This window comes from Hydra vulgaris, chromosome 10, assembly GCF_038396675.1.
Source record: "Hydra vulgaris chromosome 10, alternate assembly HydraT2T_AEP".
NCBI lineage: Eukaryota > Metazoa > Cnidaria > Hydrozoa > Anthoathecata > Hydridae > Hydra > Hydra vulgaris.
Window position 1 is genome coordinate 23,660,603 of NC_088929.1, and position 20,748 is coordinate 23,681,350.

Consider the following 20,748-nt stretch of genomic DNA (forward strand, 5'->3'; position numbering starts at 1 on the left):
TTAAATAATAATTTTAATTTATAAATTATTTTAGTACCTTTCCGTCTGCTGAAGCAGTTTTAACAGGAGCTCGTCATATGGTGGCTATGCAAATTTCTCGTGACACACTTGTGAAACAAAATGTCAGGCAAATGTTTATTGAAAATGCAAAGATTTATATAACACCTACTAAAAAAGGAAAAAAAGTAAAATATTAAGTTTTATATTAATTTTTTTTTATATAATGCTTGTATATATAATGTTTGCATTTAAGACGTGTAAAAAACAATAGTTTAAAAAAATGTCGTTAAGTGTCTTTCAAAAATTAAAAATAATAAAAATGAAATGAAGAAAAAGGAGTTGACAAATCCATATGAATTTAGTTAAATAACTAAGTATTAATAAAAGTTTAAAAATATATATTAATTTTAATTTTTTAAACAAAATTGTTAAAGATAATAATAGATTAAATTATATAATGCCTAATGGTCTTGTAACAGAGCACCCTGAAAAATGTTTTTTTTATCAGTGTTGTCTATATAACCAGAACAGGCATGGAACAATAGATCTTATGATTTTGAGGCATGCACTCTAACCACTGTGTTATGACTGCTCAAAACTTGAGTTAATTGAATCAGCATTATTTTAATTCATGTCAATCATCAATTGCTTATAGGTGCTAATCATCTTGAGAAGATAGATATATGTAACAGAAATTCTTTTTTTTTTGTTTTTGTTTTTGTCAAAATATTTTTGAGATTTGAAAGGTTTTTTAATTTTTTCCTTAAAATTAAAAAAAAAAATACATTTAATATTATTCAACAAAACAAACAAAATATTATTTAATAAAACGAGCAAAAATTAGCTAATTAAAGATTCAAGTAATCTCTTCTTAAATTCATATTACTTGATATAGAACAACAATTAGTCTTGTTTTTTTTAAAGAAACAATAAAAATTAGATATTTAATATAAGATAATAAGATAAAATTAAGATAGAAATAATAATAAGAAAAAAATAGATGATTAACACCTATGAAAAGATAAAAAGATGTTTATTTTAACTTAAAAAAAACTATATATATATATATATATATATATATATATATATATATATATATATATATATATATATATATATATATATATATATATATATATATATATATATATATATATATATATATATGTATATATATATATATATATATATATATATATATATATATATATATATATATATATATATATATATATATATATATATATATATATATATATATATATATATATATATATATATATATATATATAGTCAAGTTAGCCATATTTATATTGTTTTTTTTTCTGAAAAAGGAAATAGATAATAATCACCCAAACGCTCCATTTAAGTATTTAAAAAGCAAACCTTTACGAGATCTTCATGGAGAGCAGTTCTTAAAAATGTGGCATGCTGAGCAGGAAAATCTTGTCAAAATGAGAATTATGATTGGTCAAGAGCAACATAATCAAGGGTAAAGAGTATTTACCTCAATATTTTTTAGTTAAAGTATTTTTGTACTTATTTATTTATTACTGATATCAAAATATTATTTGCTCCTTTTTTACAAAATTGGATGTAAGTTTTTATTTTTCACAAAATCTTAAATTCAAATTTACTAATTAACAGAGGTGGAAAAAGTAGCAAAATTTTGTAACCGTAAGTAAAAAGTAGCTTATTAAAAAGATAAAAGTTGCTGCATTACTTTTTTATTTTTTTCTATATATCTTTACAATTATTAAAAATCAGATAAAAGTTGCTGCATTACTTTTTTATTTTTTTCTGTATATCTTTACAATTATGAAAAAATCAGATAAAAGTTGCTGCATTACTTTTTTATTTTTTTCTATATATCTTTACAATTATTAAAAATCAGATAAAAGTTGCTTCATTACTTTTTTATTTTTTTCTATATATCTTTACAATTGTTAAAAATCAGATAAAAGTTTCTGCATTACTTTTTTATTTTTTTCTATATATCTTTACAATTGTTAAAAATCAGATAAAACTTGCTGCATTACTTTTTTATTTTTTTCTGTATATCTTTACAATTGTTAAAAATTAGATAAAAGTTGCTGCATTACTTTTTTATTTTTTTCTATATATCTTTACAATTATTAAAAATCAGATAAAACTTGCTGCATTACTTTTTTATTTTTTTCTGTATATCTTTACAATTGTTAAAAATCAGATTAAAGTTGCTGCATTACTTTTTTATTTTTTTCTATATATCTTTACAATTATTAAAAATCAGATAAAAGTTGCTGCATTACTTTTTTATTTTTTTCTATATATCTTTACAATTGTTAAAAATCAGATAAAAGTTGCTGCATTACTTTTTTATTTTTTTCTATATATCTTTACAATTATTAAAAATCAGATAAAAGTTGCTGCATTACTTTTTTATTTTTTTTTATATATCTTTACAATTGTTAAAAATCAGATAAAAGTTTCTGCATTACTTTTTTATTTTTTTCTATATATCTTTACAATTATTAAAAATCAGATAAAAGTTGCTGCATTACTTTTTTATTTTTTTCTATATATCTTTACAATTATTAAAAATCGGATAAAACTTGCTGCATTACTTTTTTATTTTTTTCTATATATCTTTACAATTATTAAAAATCAGATAAAACTTGCTGCATTACTTTTTTATTTTTTTCTGTATATCTTTACAATTGTTAAAAATCAGATAAAAGTTTCTGCATTACTTTTTTATTTTTTTCTGTATATCTTTACAATTATTAAAAATCAGATAAAGGTTGCTGCATTACTTTTTTATTTTTTTCTATATATCTTTACAATTATTAAAAATCAGATAAAGGTTGCTGCATTACTTTTTTATTTTTTTCTATATATCTTTACAATTATTATACTTAAATAATATTTTTAAGTGTGTGTTTATTAATACAAATAATACTATATTAAAATAAGTCATTAATAATACTTATTTTATCAATTGAGTCATGTTTTTTGTTTTGTTTTTGCAAAATTAGCAGAAACATATTGAGTTGGCAAATTTATTATTATATTTTGTGAAAATATGCACAGTATGCATATATTTTAAAAAAATGTTTCGAATAAATAAGTTTTTTCTTAAATACAAGGAGCATCTATTAGGAACATCTTCAAAATAAAGCCAATAATTGTAACTAGAATATATAATTAATTGAAAATAATGTTTTTTTTTTCATGTTTTTTTATAGTACTTTGTATTAAATGAAAACATAGTAAACCTTCATTTAAATTTTTTTTTTTATTTTTCTTTTAAAATTCTAAAAGAAAGATAAAAATTTGAAATGTAAGCAAGGCATGTTTTTAATGTTGTCATAACTTGAAACATTAATGAAAACTATAAGGAAACAATTTTATAAAACATAATTTTTATCAACTTAAAAGATTAAATCATACTTTTTGTGAAGTTAAATACTAATATGTAATAAATTTTTTTCCTCAGTAATGTATATGATTTAAAATGTACCAAAAAGCAACAAAAAAAAAAACTAAGTAAAAGTAAACATTTAAGGAGGTAAATGTAATTTATTACTTTCTACCTCTGCTAATTAATATACATAATAATAATGGTAATTAATATACATAATAATAATAAAGATAGAAAGAAATGTTAATAATAATAATGGAGAAGATAGAAAGATATGGTAATGATTAAAATTTTAAAATATTACATTTTAAAATTTGTGTAATTTTAAAAAACTTTTGATGGTTTTTTATGATTAATATGTATATGATTATCAAAAATATTTAATTTTAAAGATCATCCTCTTAATCAACACAAATATTTTTTATTAGATTTTGTAGTGTTTCATGACAATTGCATTAAATGTAAAATATGTTGTGACAAATTTTGTTTTTGTCTATTTGTCTAAAATATCAGGATTAAACTATTATTTTTAAAAATATTTTATTTATTTCTTTAAATTTATTTCTTTAAATGCTTATGTTAAATTTACTACTTTTAATGTTTTAGATTTTCATACCTTGATGAAATAAAGCAATTATATTATCGGGTAAATTAAATTATTCTTAAGTTTCTTATATTAAAATCAGATATATATCTAATATATTATGGAAATAAGTTATATCAAATATATAATAAAAATAAATTATATAGTATTTTTAATAAATATTATATATACACACACACACACACACATTAAAACATATTAAGCTATCATGAATGGAAGCTATTTAGTAATCTTGAAAGTATATTATTTAAAATAACTTGTCTGTCAATTTTTATATTATTTGTTCATCAGGTTAGGTGAAGCCAATTTAAAAATATTGTGTGTATATTTCAGACTACAAGTACCACTGAGAAATGCTTATCTTTAAAGTTTGTCTATTTGTATACACTTTTAAAGTTGATTAAAGTAGTAATGCACTTTTTTCAACGTTTTTTAACTCTTTTTTTGTTTACCTTATTTCAATTTTTTTTTTTAATTTTGGTTCGTTCTTTAATCCTGGATGAACAGCTTAACTGAAAACTGTTTTCCTTTAGGCTCTCTAAAATTTTCCCTTCAAAATGAATTAACATAAGAAATTCAAAGACTTAGCAATGCTATTTATATAGTCCTTATTTTCATTTGAATCCACAAACACAGCATTCTCTGCTGCTCTGTATAAAATGGAGTTTGAGCATACAAACTCAGATATGTAATAATGCTAGAATTGACCATAACACTGCTTTGAATTCCTATATGTTGATGTTGTATATATTGGAGATTTTAGAGATTTTAAACCTTCTCCAACTGCTGTATAAGCAGTAAGGTTCAAAGTAGGTAGACAAAATTTGTAAGATTAATGTGTTCCAATTTTAAATTCACAATTAGTTTATTGGTATTAGAAGAATCAATTGAAGTTTCAGTATCGGTTTCAGATGTCACATCTAGTTTATTGTAATTAAAGTTAGAATTCCATTTTTATTTTTTTATTTTTTTTATTTTGGATGAGTAATGAATAAATGTTCTATCCAAACCACTTAACCTTTCTTTTTTCCCTACTTGGTCTCTATTGAATGATATATCTTCTTTTTAATCATTTTGGTTTTTCAACTTATCTTTCCTAATTTATTCAATCATTTTAAAAATTTTTTTAATTTAGAAATCATTTTTTACATTTTTGATAAATTATCTTCTTTTTTAACTTCCGCAGGGTTGTTTTTATGCTTAATTGTTCTTCGGGTCGTTTACTATATTTTTGACCTTGGTCCTTTAAAATGGAATTATTGTTATATAATTATTATAAAAAACTGAAAGTATTTTAGTGTTTTGATAAGGTTATATAATTTAATCAGTTATTATCTTTATTAAATACCGAACCGAACCGAACTACAATTTTAGATGTTACACAGCAATATAACTAATAGACACGACAGTTTTTATTTGGATGTCCAACAATAAAACTTGTTTTAACTTCTGATTTAAATTTTTGTGTACTAGTGAAGTTGTTGTTAAGAATTTATTTTACTTACCAGAGAAGTTATTCTTTGTTAGTGGCATCTTATAAATTAATATTTTATGTTAACTAATAAAATAACTGTTAAAGATAACTGTTGTAGATATATATGGTAGATGTGGTAGTAGTAGTAGTAGTAGTAGTAGTAGTAGTAGTAGTAGTAGTAGTAGTAGTAGTAGTAGTAGTAGTAGTAGTAGTAGTAGTAGTAGTAGTAGTAGTAGTAGTAGTTTGTGTGTATATATGATACATTGATTTATACTTATTTTTATTTTATTTAGGATGAATTTAGTCTACTAGTTCAAGAGTGGAATAAACAGCGTTCTGAAGCCTTATCCTTAGCTCTTAGTAAAATGTTGTATCCTATGTTAGAAAAAGAATTAAAGGCCAAGTTACTTCGTGAATCAATAGACTTTGCTATACAGGTGTGCAAGTAGGGATTACAATTCTGCACAGATAAAATCAATTTTATTTTATTTTTAAATTCTGTACAATTCCTAAGGATAGATTCTGTTTTTGGATTTGTAGTTCTTATTGGCCAAAAAAAAGTATTTTTGTTAAAAACTTTGTTTAACGAGTAATAAATTGTCAACCAAAAAAAAAATTTAAGCATTCTTGTTTATGTTTGAAATTAGTAACTGCTATGATATAAGAAAAATTGAAAAATAAAAAATGTTAATCTTTGTTTAAGTTTTGATTGAAACATTAGATTTAATATTTTTTTAACATATTCTCAGATCTTTATCATGGGGTTGGAGTTGAAAACATGAACTTTTAATATAAAAGTTATTAATGATGAAATTTGAATTTTGTTGATAATTTTTAATGAGTGTAAGATAAAATATTTTTAAAATTCATTTTTTTCAAAAATCAATTATTAAATTAATTTAAAGATGGTGAATTTTGATTTAACAACGGTTGATTTCGACAGGAACATCTTTTAAGATGCATAAATAAAAACACCCTTAATGCTTTGAAATGTTCTTCAATAATTTTTTTTTAACATTCTAAGTATAAAGCTATTTAATAGGAAAGAAAGTAGGTAATAAAAGATCTATTTTAATAAGGCAGGATTTAATTTTCAATTTATGAAAATTCATATTATGTGATAGCAATCCAATGTGCAGAAATCACATTTGTTTAATATGTTTTTGTTTGACTTTTATTTTACTTTGTTTATATTTTTATATTTTAAGGCTTGTACTAGAAAATTGCACAATTGGATATCTGTTGCACCATACCAGCCTGATAGTAACCAAGAAGGAGAATACTCCACAGATAACGAGTCAATATATGGATCTCGTGTTTTATCATGTTCATTTTTACCTGATAGGAATGCTGTTTCTTTCTTTGCAATGCTAGATGCAGATGGACAAGTTGTTGATTTTCTTCGATTAAAATATCTTTTATGTAGAAAAAACAGTGTTAAGAAATCTGAACAAGATGCAAAGGTATTTTTAAGTTACAGAAAATCTCATTTTTAAGTTAAAATAATTTTCAAAAAAGTCTTATAAAGTTTTATAAAGTTAATATAATGAACTTTGAAAATTGTATTTAACATGTCAAATTTGTTAGTTCTTAAATATATATATATATATATACATATATATATATATATATATATATATATATATATATATATATATATATATATATATATATATATATATATATATATATATATATATATATATATATATATATATATATATATATATATATATATATATATATATATATATATATATGACCTAAAAGTGTTTGAGGTCAGCAAAATATTGCCGACCTCGTTTCTATGTTTTATGGTAGGACCTTTGTATTAAATTTTTTTTTATCTCTTTATCTTTTTCTGACCGTTCTGAATAGTCATTTACAAAAATCAAAGTTTCAGCGTATTTTTGAAAACTTTTGAAGCATGACTAAGTATGCCAATAGTTTGGTGGAAGTGAGAGCCAGTCTTTAACTCGTTGCTTATCAAGCCCAATCATGTCAAAAATCAGGTAAGAAAAATCACTAACTAAGACAGACAAAGATGGTGGTTTTTTATCAATATTTGTATCCATTTTATAAATTTCCTTGATATCCATTTTTTACTTTGTTCTTAGGCTTATAGTAGTCAGAGCTAGACATATCAAATGACAGAATTGCTGATGCAAATTTTGCCTTCCCCTCTAATGCTAACTCATCATCTAGCAAAGCTAGAGGTGTCATGGTTGAATTCAAATACCAACAATGGTTATACTGAGACTCTAATACAGCATCAACAGCTATTGGGTTTGTACATACATTCTTGAACAGGTGCATTTGATGTATGGCCGTAAGATCAAAAAACTGAGCTTTAATGACATTTTCAGATTGTAGATACCATTTTGCATAAAAGCAAACAATAAATTCTGATATAAGCTTAATTTCAGTTTTCAGCTTATCATTTTCTTGAACAAACGCAAGTTGATTGGATAGAAGTTGAAGCTTTAGATAATAAATTGTTTTTCCTAAAAATCTTGCATGATGAGTAGCACCAGTTTTTATTACTTTATATATAAAAGGGGATAAATAAGTGACAACTGATTCTGTAAGCTTACTTCTATCATCTCTTATAATACCTGGTTTACCAACATAAGCTCTGCAAAATGTCAATGACTTATTAGCTGCGTTTTTTAAAAGAGAGTTTTTAACCTTATTTCAATCAAATCGTAGCAGTTGAACTGGATTTCAATTAAAATTAGGTTCTTCAAAAATATCTTTCAACTTTTTGAAAAGAGGATTATCAGGTCCATTAGTTTTGTCATTGGTCACTAATTTTTTAAAATGAAGCATTCTTAATTCAGTCACGAGATGTCTGCAGGCTATTTGGAGAAGGTACTTACCTATTTCTTTAGATATTCTGGAAACTGATCCTTTATTTGTCCCAGTATTGGATGACGTTGTATCAAAGCATATTCTTCTAGTTTTTGACTTAAGTTGATACTCCTTAATTAAATTCGTTACACCTAAGAACTGATCTTCACCAGTGGATGATGCTAGCGGAGGTACTTCAAGTACGTAAGTCTCTCCATTAATGTTAACTAAAACAGCCATTCTATCCCTCTTTAATACTTTTCCTTTGTTTAGCTCAAACAAGGTCTTGCCATCAAAATGAATTATACATGGATATGGAGATCGAGCTAGCATCAATAGCTACCTTAATATCCTCTTATTAAGGTAGCTATTGATGCTACCTTAATAAGAGGATATTAAGGTAGCATCAATAGCTACCTTAATATCCTCTTTTGTAATGATGGACATTTTCTTTTTTCATTTTTCTACAAGCAGTAGACTGGCTACTTTTAACTTCTTTAAGATCAACACCTGATTGGTATAGAATTGCATTTGTTACCTTCTGTAAAACATTTGGCGATGTATCACAGCTGTAGCAGTAAGTGAAACATTATTTGCGTAAATATCTTTTGGAATTTTTGCAGTTACTGTTTTCAGAAACTTCTATGTGATACAAATCACTTAAATCAAAATCAGATTCCATTGAAGAGTCCTTGCTTAGAATTGTTTCCATAAGTTCACCTTTGGGTATATCATCTATCAAACTCTTAGGCTGTAAACAATTTTTTTCCTGATACTTTCTTTAAAAAGAATAAATTAACAGAGGTTAAACCAGAGATAAATTATTTAACTAAAAGCATTGACTACCTTTTTTTTATACTTAATATCCTCTGAACCAACAACAAACTTTCTTTCATCTTGATCTTCCGGAAATTTTAAATGTTCCATCTTATGTATTTTAGTGATCTTTTTTTATCTTTACTGATTGTGTTTTTGAGATTAGAATTACCAGCCCAAAAAAGTTTATTCATTTTGTTTATTATTAATTATTATTATTGGTCAAATCACCTATAGTTCTTCTTTTTGCATTTTTTTTCAAGTTAGAATAGGACTTATGCAAGTTAAAAAATTTTTGTACTAAACTTAAATCAGTTAATACATCAAAGCCAGTTTTAATCCGGGGTCTCTATTTTAGACAAAATACATTCACAACAACTATCTGAACATCTTTAAAAAAATTTTTTAAGGGGACAAGCAATAATATTCAATATTTGCGCAGGTTTAAATTGTTGGTTATATAATAATTTTTGAAAAACATCCAACCCTGTTGTAAGCTGTACATCTAAACAGAAAGATTTAGACATTTTTAAATAAATATTTTAGTGACCAGTAATTTAATAATTCCAGTATTAATAAAAACGTTTCTACCTGATATAGCTGGTTTTGCCTCTTTTATAATAAAAAGTTCCTTTTTCTTTGACCTAAGTTGTGTTTCACTCATTTTTATAATGTTTATTGTATGTACTAATCTAAAACTAATAAAAAATTTATTTTTTAATAGTTTATTGATTTATTATAAAAATTATAGTGATAAATCATAAGTTGTACCAAAATATAAATATATAACAATAGGAATAACTGAAAAATTTTAAAAAATTACCAATTATTAATACCACCAAAAAAAGATTTTTGAGGGGTAACAAAAAAACCATATATTTTTAAACTAAAATATAGGTCTATATATATAGTTAAAAAAAATGTGAAAAGAAAAAATTACCCCTCCCTCAAATGCCCGAAAATGACCAGTTTTCGGTCATTGTTCCCCTGAATTATTGGCTTGAGGGGGGTCAAAAGTGATCCAATATAGCTCAAACTTTTTGAGGCTCATTTTTTTATATATTTGCCCCAAATTTAGAGGGTATGGTTTTTTAGATTTGAAAATTTACTTTTTTTGACTACCCCTAATATATATAAAGTGTTCTATGACTTAATTCTTATTAACTTTAATTCTTTATTATTTATTGCTAAAGTTTATTAAAGTTTCTTATACGTTTTTTCCCAGATAGGTGATATGAATAAATTAAAGGATTTCATACGCAAATATTCTCCACGAGTTGTTGCTGTAGCAGCAGAGTGTTGTGAAGCTCAACGAGTATTAGATGACATCACTGAAGCTGTCCAGGAATTAGAGCAAGATCATCAGATGCCACATATTTATGTAGAGTTAGTTCCTGGAGAAGTTGCAAGAATTTATCAAAATTCTCCTAGAGGATTGGTTAGAATTATTTTTTAAAAAGCAGCCCAGTAATTAATATTTTTATTGAAGTTAGATTAATAAATAGTATTGACAAAATTTGATGTTTATATAGATGGAATTCCCAGAATATCCTGAGCTGCTTAGACATGCTATATCATTAGGTCGTCGCATTCAAAATCCGCTTGTTGAATTTGCTGGGCTTTGTAATTTTGAGGAAGAGCTAACATGTCTTAGACTTCACCCCATGCAGGTTTTATATGTCATTTATAAAATCAATATTCTTGTTTATTTTTTTTTTGTAGTTTAGTAAGTAAAATGGTTTTTTCATTTTATGAGTTGCAAATATTAATTTACACAGTTATATATAATAATCGCTTAGGATGTGTTACCAACTGATTTACTACAGAGGCGATTAGAGATTGAGTTTATCAATGAAGTGAATCTAACTGGTGTGGATATTAACAGGGCCTTAGATTTTCCACACATGGCTGTTTTGACCCAGTTTTTGTGTGGTTTAGGTCCTCGTAAAGCTGGTCATTTACTTAAGGTTCGTATGCTATGTATAAAATAAATTTTTTAAAAAATAAGATAAATATTTATCATAGTTTTTTAACAAGTACTAGCATGAAGTAATAAAAGTGCATGAAATTTTTGTGTCCCTAATGTTGAGTGTCTCAAAACTTTAATCCAAATTGTCCCTAATGTTAAGAAGCTAAGGAAGTTCCATTATGTGCACAATATGCACAAACCGCTAACATGTAACATGTGCACAAACCCTTAACACGTAACTGTAGTTATGATATTTGAAATGTTCATATAAATATATATATATATATATATATATATATATATATATATATATATATATATATATATATATATATATATATACATATATATATATATATATATATATATATATATATATATATATATATATATATTTATATATATAATTAATTAGTAAAAAACACTTATCTAACTTTTATCTTCGACTCGAAGAGAGGACTCTTCCTGATGATCCAGCGATGGTGAAACTCCGAGTCGAAGATAAAAGTTAGATAAGTGTTTTTTACTAATTAATTATTGCTCTGTTCTTTAAGAACATTGAGCACTCTATTTGTAAAATACACTAACATAATTTACATATTTATATATATATATATATATATATATATACATCAGTCTTCTTCGTCTAAAATTTAATGCCAGTGCACAAAATAGCACTGGTAGGATGATTATTTTTAAGTTAAGATTTAAAAACGTGATTTTTTTCCGTTATTTAAATTAAAATAAAAAATAGCAAAAATAATTTTTTGAATAAATACTAGATAAAATAATTAAAAAAAAAGTCGTTTTTCATAAAAGCTGAACAAATGCTTTACGCTTTTATTTTTTTGGCAAGCGCTTTTTTATGTGCTTGCCAATGTTTTTGCGGCATGTGGGCGAGCGTAAAAAGACTTGTGCGCAAAAGCAGTCCCATAAATTAAGATAAAAACAGTATATAGAACTTTTTATTTAAATTCTAAGTAAATTAATTACAATAAAAATGGAGTATACAAGGTTTCATTTAAGTTCTAAATAAAATAATTAATATAAAAATTCAAAAGTTTTATTTCAATTCTAATTAAAATAATTAAAATGAAAATGAAAAAACAGATGTTTTTATTTAACCTCCAAATAATATATTAAGAAAAACTAATGGAAAGAAGAACATTTTAGTTAAATTTTAGTTGTGAACCTTTTATTTAAATGGTAAACAAAACAATTAAAATAAAAATGGAATAAAGAACATTTTAAATTCAAAATAAAAATAAACTAAAAATGAATAAATTTTTTAATGAAAATTTTCAAAAAAACCAATGGAAGAGATGGAAGAGCAAATGTTTTATTCAAATATAATTGAATAAAATACTTGAAGTAAAAATACCAAAAAACAACTTTTAATTAACTTTAAATGTTTTAATTATATAGTAAACAAAAGAATTAAAGCGGAAACAAGAAAGTTTCATTAACTCTAAATTATAATATTAATAAAATTTGCTAATGTTAATGTTTTATTTAAATTGGCAAAGTTAATGTTTTAATAAAATGGTAAAATGATGCATTCATCTTTACATGTTTTTAAGCAAACATTTGACGTTTTGTTTTTCTGTCAATTTTATACTGAATTTTCCGATTTTGTCTACTTGCCAAGAGAGAGTGACAACTTGATTTGCAATCATTTTTGGATCATGTTGTAGAGAATCTTTTTCTGAATAAGAGAATATAAAATTTTAATACAAAATAAATAATTTTTTTCTGTGAATAGTCAAATTTTTGGTCACATAATATAATAATTTTTTTTTTTAAATGAAAAATGGGCACAAAACTCAAGGAAGTAAAATTTGCTGGTATTAAACTTAAAATTTGTCCTTGTAAACATAACTTTATGTTGTCTTTGGTTATCAGTGTTTAATTCCTGTGAAGCTGCTTTTGGAAACAGATATTTTAAATAAAACTTACTTAGTAACTTACAGTAATCACAATGAAACTAATGTAAAGAAGATAATAACTAATATTTTGAGACTGTATTATACTAAATTATCTATTATTATATTTTAAAATGTTAAAAATGTTTTTCATGATTTACCTCAACTATTTGAATTGAATACACATTATTCTAAAAGAAAGTACTTTTTAAACTTTTTTTCTTTACAAAATTATAACAAAAGCCAAAGAAAAACTTTTTTTTTTTTTGTTTTTGTTGTGGATTTAACCACAACAAAAAACAACAATGTTAACTTGAAAAATTATGGATAATCTATAAGACATTTCATTATAAAAGTTCAAGTAGAAAGTTAAATCTTGATATTAATTTTTTTTTAATTAGAATTTTATGTGTTTTATGTATTTTTTTTTATTTTTTAATTTTTTTTTTTTTTGTATGATTTTTTTTCAACTAAAATTCTTTTTAGTAAGGTTTGATTTTAACTAAATGCAAACAATATATTTAATGTAATTGTTTAATTTGATATTCTGAGATAAGAATTTCAATATATTATTTCTGTTCAATTATAGACATTAAGGCAGCAAGGATTGCGCTTAGAGAATCGTTCTCAATTGGTAACAGTATGTGAAATGGGATTGCAAGTATTTCTTAACTGCGCTGGATTTATAAGAATTGAGCCTTCAGAAGCAAATGATAAATATGAAGTTCTCGATGGCACTCGAATACATCCAGAAACTTATGACTGGCCAAGAAAGATGGCTATTGATGCACTTGAATATGATGATGTATAATTTTTATATAACAAATATGTGTGTATACATATATATATATATATATATATATATATGTATATATATATATATATATATATATATATATATATATATATATATATATATATATATATATATATATATATATATATATATATACACACACACATTAAATGTTTAATGCTTTAGGGTATGGAAGAATCTAATCCATCTTCTGCTGTAGAAGAAATTTTAGAGCAACCAGATAGGCTCAAAGATTTAGACTTGGATGCTTTTGCTGAGGAGTTAGCAAGGCAAGGTTACGGAAACAAACAAATTACATTGTATGACATTAGAGATGAACTAATAAACAGATTTAAAGATCATCGGCCAACTTTTAAAGGTTACATTTTTATTTCCAAAATTTTGGTAATATTAACAATAATGGTAATATTAACAATTTTAGTTTAACATTTTTATTGTCAATAATTATAATGCATCATAGCAATTGTTTTGATTTGTTTCAAGGTTTATCTATTGAGGAACGGTTCCAACTACTAACTGGTGAAACTCAGCAATCTTTGTATTATGGTAAAATGATTACTTGTGTAGTTACAGGTTTTGCATGTAAAAAACCTACTAGAGAACAGTTAGACTCTGCTAACCCTACTAGAAATGATGAAACAAATTTATGGAGATGTCCTTTTTGTTTACGAGACAACTTTTTTGAATTGAGTGAGGTAAATTGACTTTTTTACGGCCAGACTATATAAATTACTATCAGTTGTTTTAACTTTTTTATACTTTATATGTTGTTATAATTAAAGTTTTCTCTTCTGTACTCTCTAAGCTATTTAACAAATGTTTAAAATGTTAGAAAAAAAATTTTTATGAAAAATTTTTAAAAAACTTTACAAATTGCTTTTTTCTATATATACAATTTTTTTTAAAAAAAAAAAAAATGTTAATTCACCTCCCCAAGGCTGATAAGGCCACTAGAGACGAGGAGGCTACTTTATTATGGCTATAACCCTCTGTCAATTCTATAACTCAGAAACATGAACCGTGACGAACAAGGCCGCTGCGCAGAGAAACAAGTTGAGCGATAAAGCTTTTCTTCTTAGACTTGTAATCCCCACCACGTCCCCAGTACTATCAGGGACGTGGTGGGGATTGAACTTGGACCTCTCACTTATGAAGCAAGCGCTCTACCACTACACCACTACCGCATATTCAATAGGGTGACAATTTTTTTTTACTTTTTTTGGAATTTAAAATACCAATATGTGAAAAGCTGTGCACTTTAAAGATCACACAAAAAAGTTTTTCTTACAAGTCTAAGAAGAAAAGCTTTATGTAGAATTCGGGTTTTATGCAAATAACACATTTTTAACAGTTTTTTGGGTTATATTTTCAAAATCAATGGTATATAAAATAAAAACAACTACATAAAAATATTTCTTTATTTTAACATATTTTTATTAAAGATGACTTAATTTTTTGTGGGAAATATTTGTAGATATTAATTTGCGATCTTATCTGACTGCTGATAGGATATTTTGTTGTTGTTCTTCATTCCGAGATGAGCCAACAAATTGATGGATTATTCTGATATTTCTTTCCGCGTAATCATTTGAGACACTTAAGTTTAAGAAAAATTATTGTAAGATCTTTTGAGTTACATTAAGCATGAATGATATATACCTTAATTTCACTAAATCCAGTTTGATAAAAATAAACCAACTTTCCTCTGTAATCAAATTTTTCAATTAAGTGTTATCATTAAGAGCGACAACAGTTCGCTTTTCAAAATTTATAAATTCTATTTTAGTCCCTTTATACTGAAGTAAAGTTTCTAAAATGGCTGATTTAGTTTGCAAATCAAGATGTCAGTCAGCTAAAACTATAGTATCTGTTTTATGAGACTAGTACCAAGAATGAACTTGCATACACTCCAACAGTGCATTGCCTGCCTTTAAGTTATTTTTTTTTTTATAATTTATGGATTATACATGGCTCTAAATTTATTTAAAACAGAATGCTTAGCAAGGCTAGAATTCAAAAGCATGGGTGCATGGAAAATTCCTATTATAAAACATGTCTTAGAAACATTTTCTTTTTTTTTTTCATGTAGATAATTAATTACTGGTGATGAAATTTCAAGAAACAAGTGATGTTTGGAATCTGCCATAAAACAAGTGGCATTATTAAAATAAATGAAAAAAAAAAACAAAACAGAATTCCAATGATAGCCATTTCCTCTTCACAAATGCAGTGAAATCATCAAATCACTAATTGATTTCACTGCACTTGTGGAATTTTAATTACAATTAAAACAAGTTGATAAATTTTTAAATCTTTTAACTTATTAGAGTTAATGTTAAAAATAAAATAATATTTTACAAGATGCTTGTAATAATCTCTTAAAAATTGTGTTGTTCAAAGAAAACTCTATAAAATTCTTTGTTTCAAAATACAAACTAAACTGTATATGCCTGAGCCAAAAGTGAGTTCTCAGAAAACCATTTAAATCTATATTTAGCATCAAGAACAAAAATTAATGGCAAAAATTCCTCCATTGCTTCCTAAAATTGGGAAAAAGTTTATTAGTTGGGCCTTTGTTTTTAATCCCAGTTTGGACTTCATTGGAACTGTCTTCACTTTGCGTCAAACTCATATCTTTAGAATCTATATAAAATATAAACTATAAAGAAGTTTTAAAAAAATTGTAATAAGGATATAAACAATTTAATGAAGCAAATAAATACCTTCTAAACATAAACTTGCTTTTTTGCAATTGGGTTCTATTTCCAAACCATAATCAGCTGAAAGGCACTTATTAACTTATCGAAGGCATACAGCGATATCTTTATCTTTTTCAATTAGGGGTTCACAAGTGCCACCTGCCACCTTTTTTTTTTTTTTTTTTTTTTGTATTCTTCATACCATTTTTGTATCTCTCCATTCTCCTTTCTACTCTTGCTTCTAATTCCTTATTTCTAATGAACTGAACTCTTTCAATCCTCTGATCTTCAATTAATGAAAGATCTTTCATTATACTCTTTTTGTTTCTAGGCATATAGATAAGATCACAGATAAGTTCTTCTACGTTTGCTTTGCCAATATCACAAAGACCTTTTATTGTACTTTTAATAAAATTACATATAGTTATATAATAAAATGCTTCAAATCTTAATTTTAAATTTTATTCAAATTTTAGTTTTATTTGTCTTTACTTGACTCTAATTTTTTGTTCTTTGCTATCTATCTTCCAAGTTAGTTTTTGTTGTTGTGCCATAAGCTGTCTTTTTTTGTTCTTTGCTATCTATCTTCCAAGTTAGTTTTTGTTGTTGTGCCATAAGCTGTCTTTTTTTGTACTTTGCTATCTATCTTCCAAGTTAGTTTTTGTTGTTGTGCCATAAGCTGTCTTTTTTTGTTCTTTGCTATCTATCTTCCAAGTTAGTTTTTATTGTTGTGCCATAAGCTGTCTTTTTTTGTTCTTTGCTATCTATCTAGTTTCTAGAGATCTACTATTTTTTTGGAGAAGACAAGTTTTCATTTTTTTGCTGACATGTAAAATTTTCTTTGTATACCATATCAAAATATTTGCCAGTTGCACATGCAAAATTTGTATTTAAGCTTTTAAATTGATTTGATAAGGTATTTTCAAGGTGTTAAAACAATTCCATTGGTTGAAAGCTGATAAGGTAGCTTAATTCAGAAATAGGTGATTTAAGTAGATGCTAAAAACTAAAGTATATATTGACTAATTTAAATAAATAAAGTTATTTACAATTAGTAAAACATCAATTGTTAAAAAGAAACAAAATATCTTTAAAAAAAGTTTAATTACAGACAATACAAATTTAAATTTACAATTATTATTACATATATATATACACATACATACATACATACATACATACATACATACATACATACATACATACATACATACATACAGGGATTATTGTAAAAAAATAATTTTGGGAACAGTATCCCCGCGTTGTAACGAAATTTGCTTTATGTAGGTATTTTCTAGCAAAAAAAGAATATTGTGGTGAAGCCTTGTGGTGAAGCGGGAACAATTGCTCCCGCTTTACCACAAGGCCTGATATATATACACAAAATAACAAAACAAAATATAAAAAAGGTATATTAAAAATACAAAATTATCCGTGATATTATAAGTTTTACAAATATGTTTAAGTAAAAAAAAAAATGCTATAGTAGACTAAATCACATAAATATGCTATAGTAGATATACATACATATATATATATATATAAATAAGATATATTTAAATTTATTTAGTTACAAAATATAATAGCCATTTGTATATATGTATATGTATAATATATGCAACCCTCGGAATTAGGGTCGGCATTCGGCAATGCCGACCTAACTGCTGACCTGAAAGTATTTGAGGTTGGCAAAAAATAGCCAACCTGGTTTATGGTAAGACCTTTGTATCAAATAATTTTTGCCAACTTGATGCTGACCTCTAAAAGATTGAGGTCGGCAAATTATTGCTGACTCATTTTTCCTGATTCCGAGGGTTGATATATGTTTATAAATATAATATGTGTATATATATATATAGATATCATTATTTTTCTCTATAACTGTCTTTATTTTTCTTGTAACTTATTTGTAAGTGAATCTGTGTTAAAATGATTTATATACAGTATTATTTATAGGTTTGGACACACTTTGATAATGGAAGCTGTCCAGGTCAATCTATTGGAGTTCGAACTCGATTAGAAAATGGGATAAATGGCTTCATTAGTACAAAGAACATTAGTGACAAGGGTTGTAAAAGACCAGAGGAAAGAGTAAAGGTATCTGCTTTTTTTATTTGTTTAACTTTTAATACATATTTATATATATACAGTTAACTCCCAGTTAGTCGAACACCAGTTAACTCGAATTTTTATTATCTCCAACTGTTTCATTTGGTTGAAATCAACTAATCAATTACTATTAACATTCTCCAGTTAAATTGAACCTTGGTTATTTGGAACTTCAATAAGTCAAACCATTTTTTTTTTTTTTGTCTTTTGTCTCTTTAGCACATTTCTTTGGATGGAACTTTATTTATGACAATTAAGATATTGACATAATTAAAGTTTAAAAAAAAAAAGAAGTCATGCCATATAGAACATAAATCCCTGTAGTCTAATATTTTCTTTATTTTTCCTTGTATCTAAATAGTATAGATCGTTTATCAGATGTAAAATAATGTTTTAATAAAACTCTTAAAGATAAATTGTGATAAAACCGTTAAAAAAACAATTATAAGTTAATGAATTTCTAAATAAAAAAACTGCTAACTTTTAGACGCAATTTAATTACCATATAATAAGTAATTCATTGTGTAGCTAAACTTTTTCAAATGTTATATTTTGACTGTACTGCATGAATACAATCTGTAAATTCTTTCATTGAAACATTTTCCACACTTTTATTAGTATAATAGCATAAGTTTAATGTAAATACTTTAGCATTGAATGAAGAAAGATTGCTTCAAACTAATATCTCACGTCAGTCAATGTTCGACTTAACAGGAATTCGTTTTTCTTTGTCCCTTGGAGGTTCAAGAAATCGGAATTAACTGTGTGTGTATATATATGTATATAAATATATATATATATATATATATATATATATATATATATATATATATATATATATATATATATATATATATATATATATATATATATATATATACTATAGCATATTTATGTGAGAACTTGCTCACTTTTTTTGCTTATCAAAATCGATACAGCTTTTTCAGAAAAAGAAGAAAAAAACAAAAAATAATGAATAAAAAGATTGCTGCCCCATGCCAAACCCTCGGTCGATGTAGCAGCGCTCCGCTGCGCGTCAGGCTATTTGTCAGTCGATGTATGTACTGAAGCCCCCAGCAGCAGGCTATTTCAGTATGATGTCGCACTGCTCACCTAAATCAGCAGTATAAGATGTTTATATATTTTTAAAAAAATATAGATATATATTTTAGAAATATAAATATTGATGAATTTTTAAATTATTTGTAAAAACTAGGTTGGCATGACCCTTCATGCTAGAGTAATAAAAATTAATTATGAGCGCATTCAAGTTGATCTTACCTGCAAGACATCAGATCTAACAGATGCTCATGGAAATTTTAGGTATTTATCCGTAAATAGTCTTAAATATATATTTATATATATAAGCCTATTTGTATATTCAAATATGTATAATTTTTTGTAATACTTTTTATAAATTTTTTTATATATTTCTAATTAATAATCTTCGAATATCAATTCACTGAAAAATTTTTGAGCCTTAATAAAATATTAGACAATATTAATTGTATTTTGTATAAAAATATTTTTTGATATGTTACGTTACTTGTCTGATTACTGTGATATCAAGTGAGATCAAATCTGTTAGACCAAGTTTGCGGATATCAAGTGTGAAATTTGGTTTTTTGAATCCATACAAAGCTTTAAAAAGAACCTTTTTAATTAACAAAATTTATTTATCATGTTCATTTATTTATTATTATTTATCATATTCATCATGTAATATGTATCAAAATTATTTAGTTCACCGCGTGACATGTATTATGATCAGGAAGCAGCAGATAAAGACAAAAAAGCTGAAGAACTTTTAAAAATTGCTTTAACTAAAAGAACTAGTACGTAAAAGTTTTTGTTCAAATAGTTTTAGAGTTTATTTTACAAATTACTCGATTTGTTTGTATTTTTAGCTTATGTGAAGCGTGTTATTGCTCATCCATCATTTAAGAATGTCACTTTTAAAGATGCTGAAAAACTTCTTGAAACGATGGATCAAGGAGAATGTATTGTTCGACCTTCAAGCAAGGTTAATAGCTTTTTACTTTTAATTATAAAAGTTTGTAAAAAATTTGAATAGTTTTTACTTTC

At 25.0% G+C, this 20,748-nt stretch overlaps 1 protein-coding gene across 1 annotated transcript in view; it reads left to right on the forward strand.

Annotated features, from left to right (window-relative positions):
- LOC100201951 (transcription elongation factor SPT6) overlaps positions 1-20,748 on the forward strand; it is an 84,826-nt gene that overhangs the window by 52,846 nt on the left and 11,232 nt on the right. The window contains exons 12-26 of the mRNA XM_065807549.1: positions 35-185; positions 1,335-1,492; positions 4,010-4,049; positions 5,775-5,918; positions 6,690-6,944; positions 10,373-10,585; positions 10,680-10,817; positions 10,947-11,114; positions 13,628-13,843; positions 14,021-14,213; positions 14,339-14,550; positions 18,511-18,651; positions 19,880-19,986; positions 20,407-20,498; positions 20,571-20,686. Coding sequence (XP_065663621.1) covers positions 35-185; positions 1,335-1,492; positions 4,010-4,049; positions 5,775-5,918; positions 6,690-6,944; positions 10,373-10,585; positions 10,680-10,817; positions 10,947-11,114; positions 13,628-13,843; positions 14,021-14,213; positions 14,339-14,550; positions 18,511-18,651; positions 19,880-19,986; positions 20,407-20,498; positions 20,571-20,686 — 2,344 coding nt within the window. The remainder of the gene's footprint in view (positions 1-34; positions 186-1,334; positions 1,493-4,009; positions 4,050-5,774; positions 5,919-6,689; positions 6,945-10,372; positions 10,586-10,679; positions 10,818-10,946; positions 11,115-13,627; positions 13,844-14,020; positions 14,214-14,338; positions 14,551-18,510; positions 18,652-19,879; positions 19,987-20,406; positions 20,499-20,570; positions 20,687-20,748) is intronic.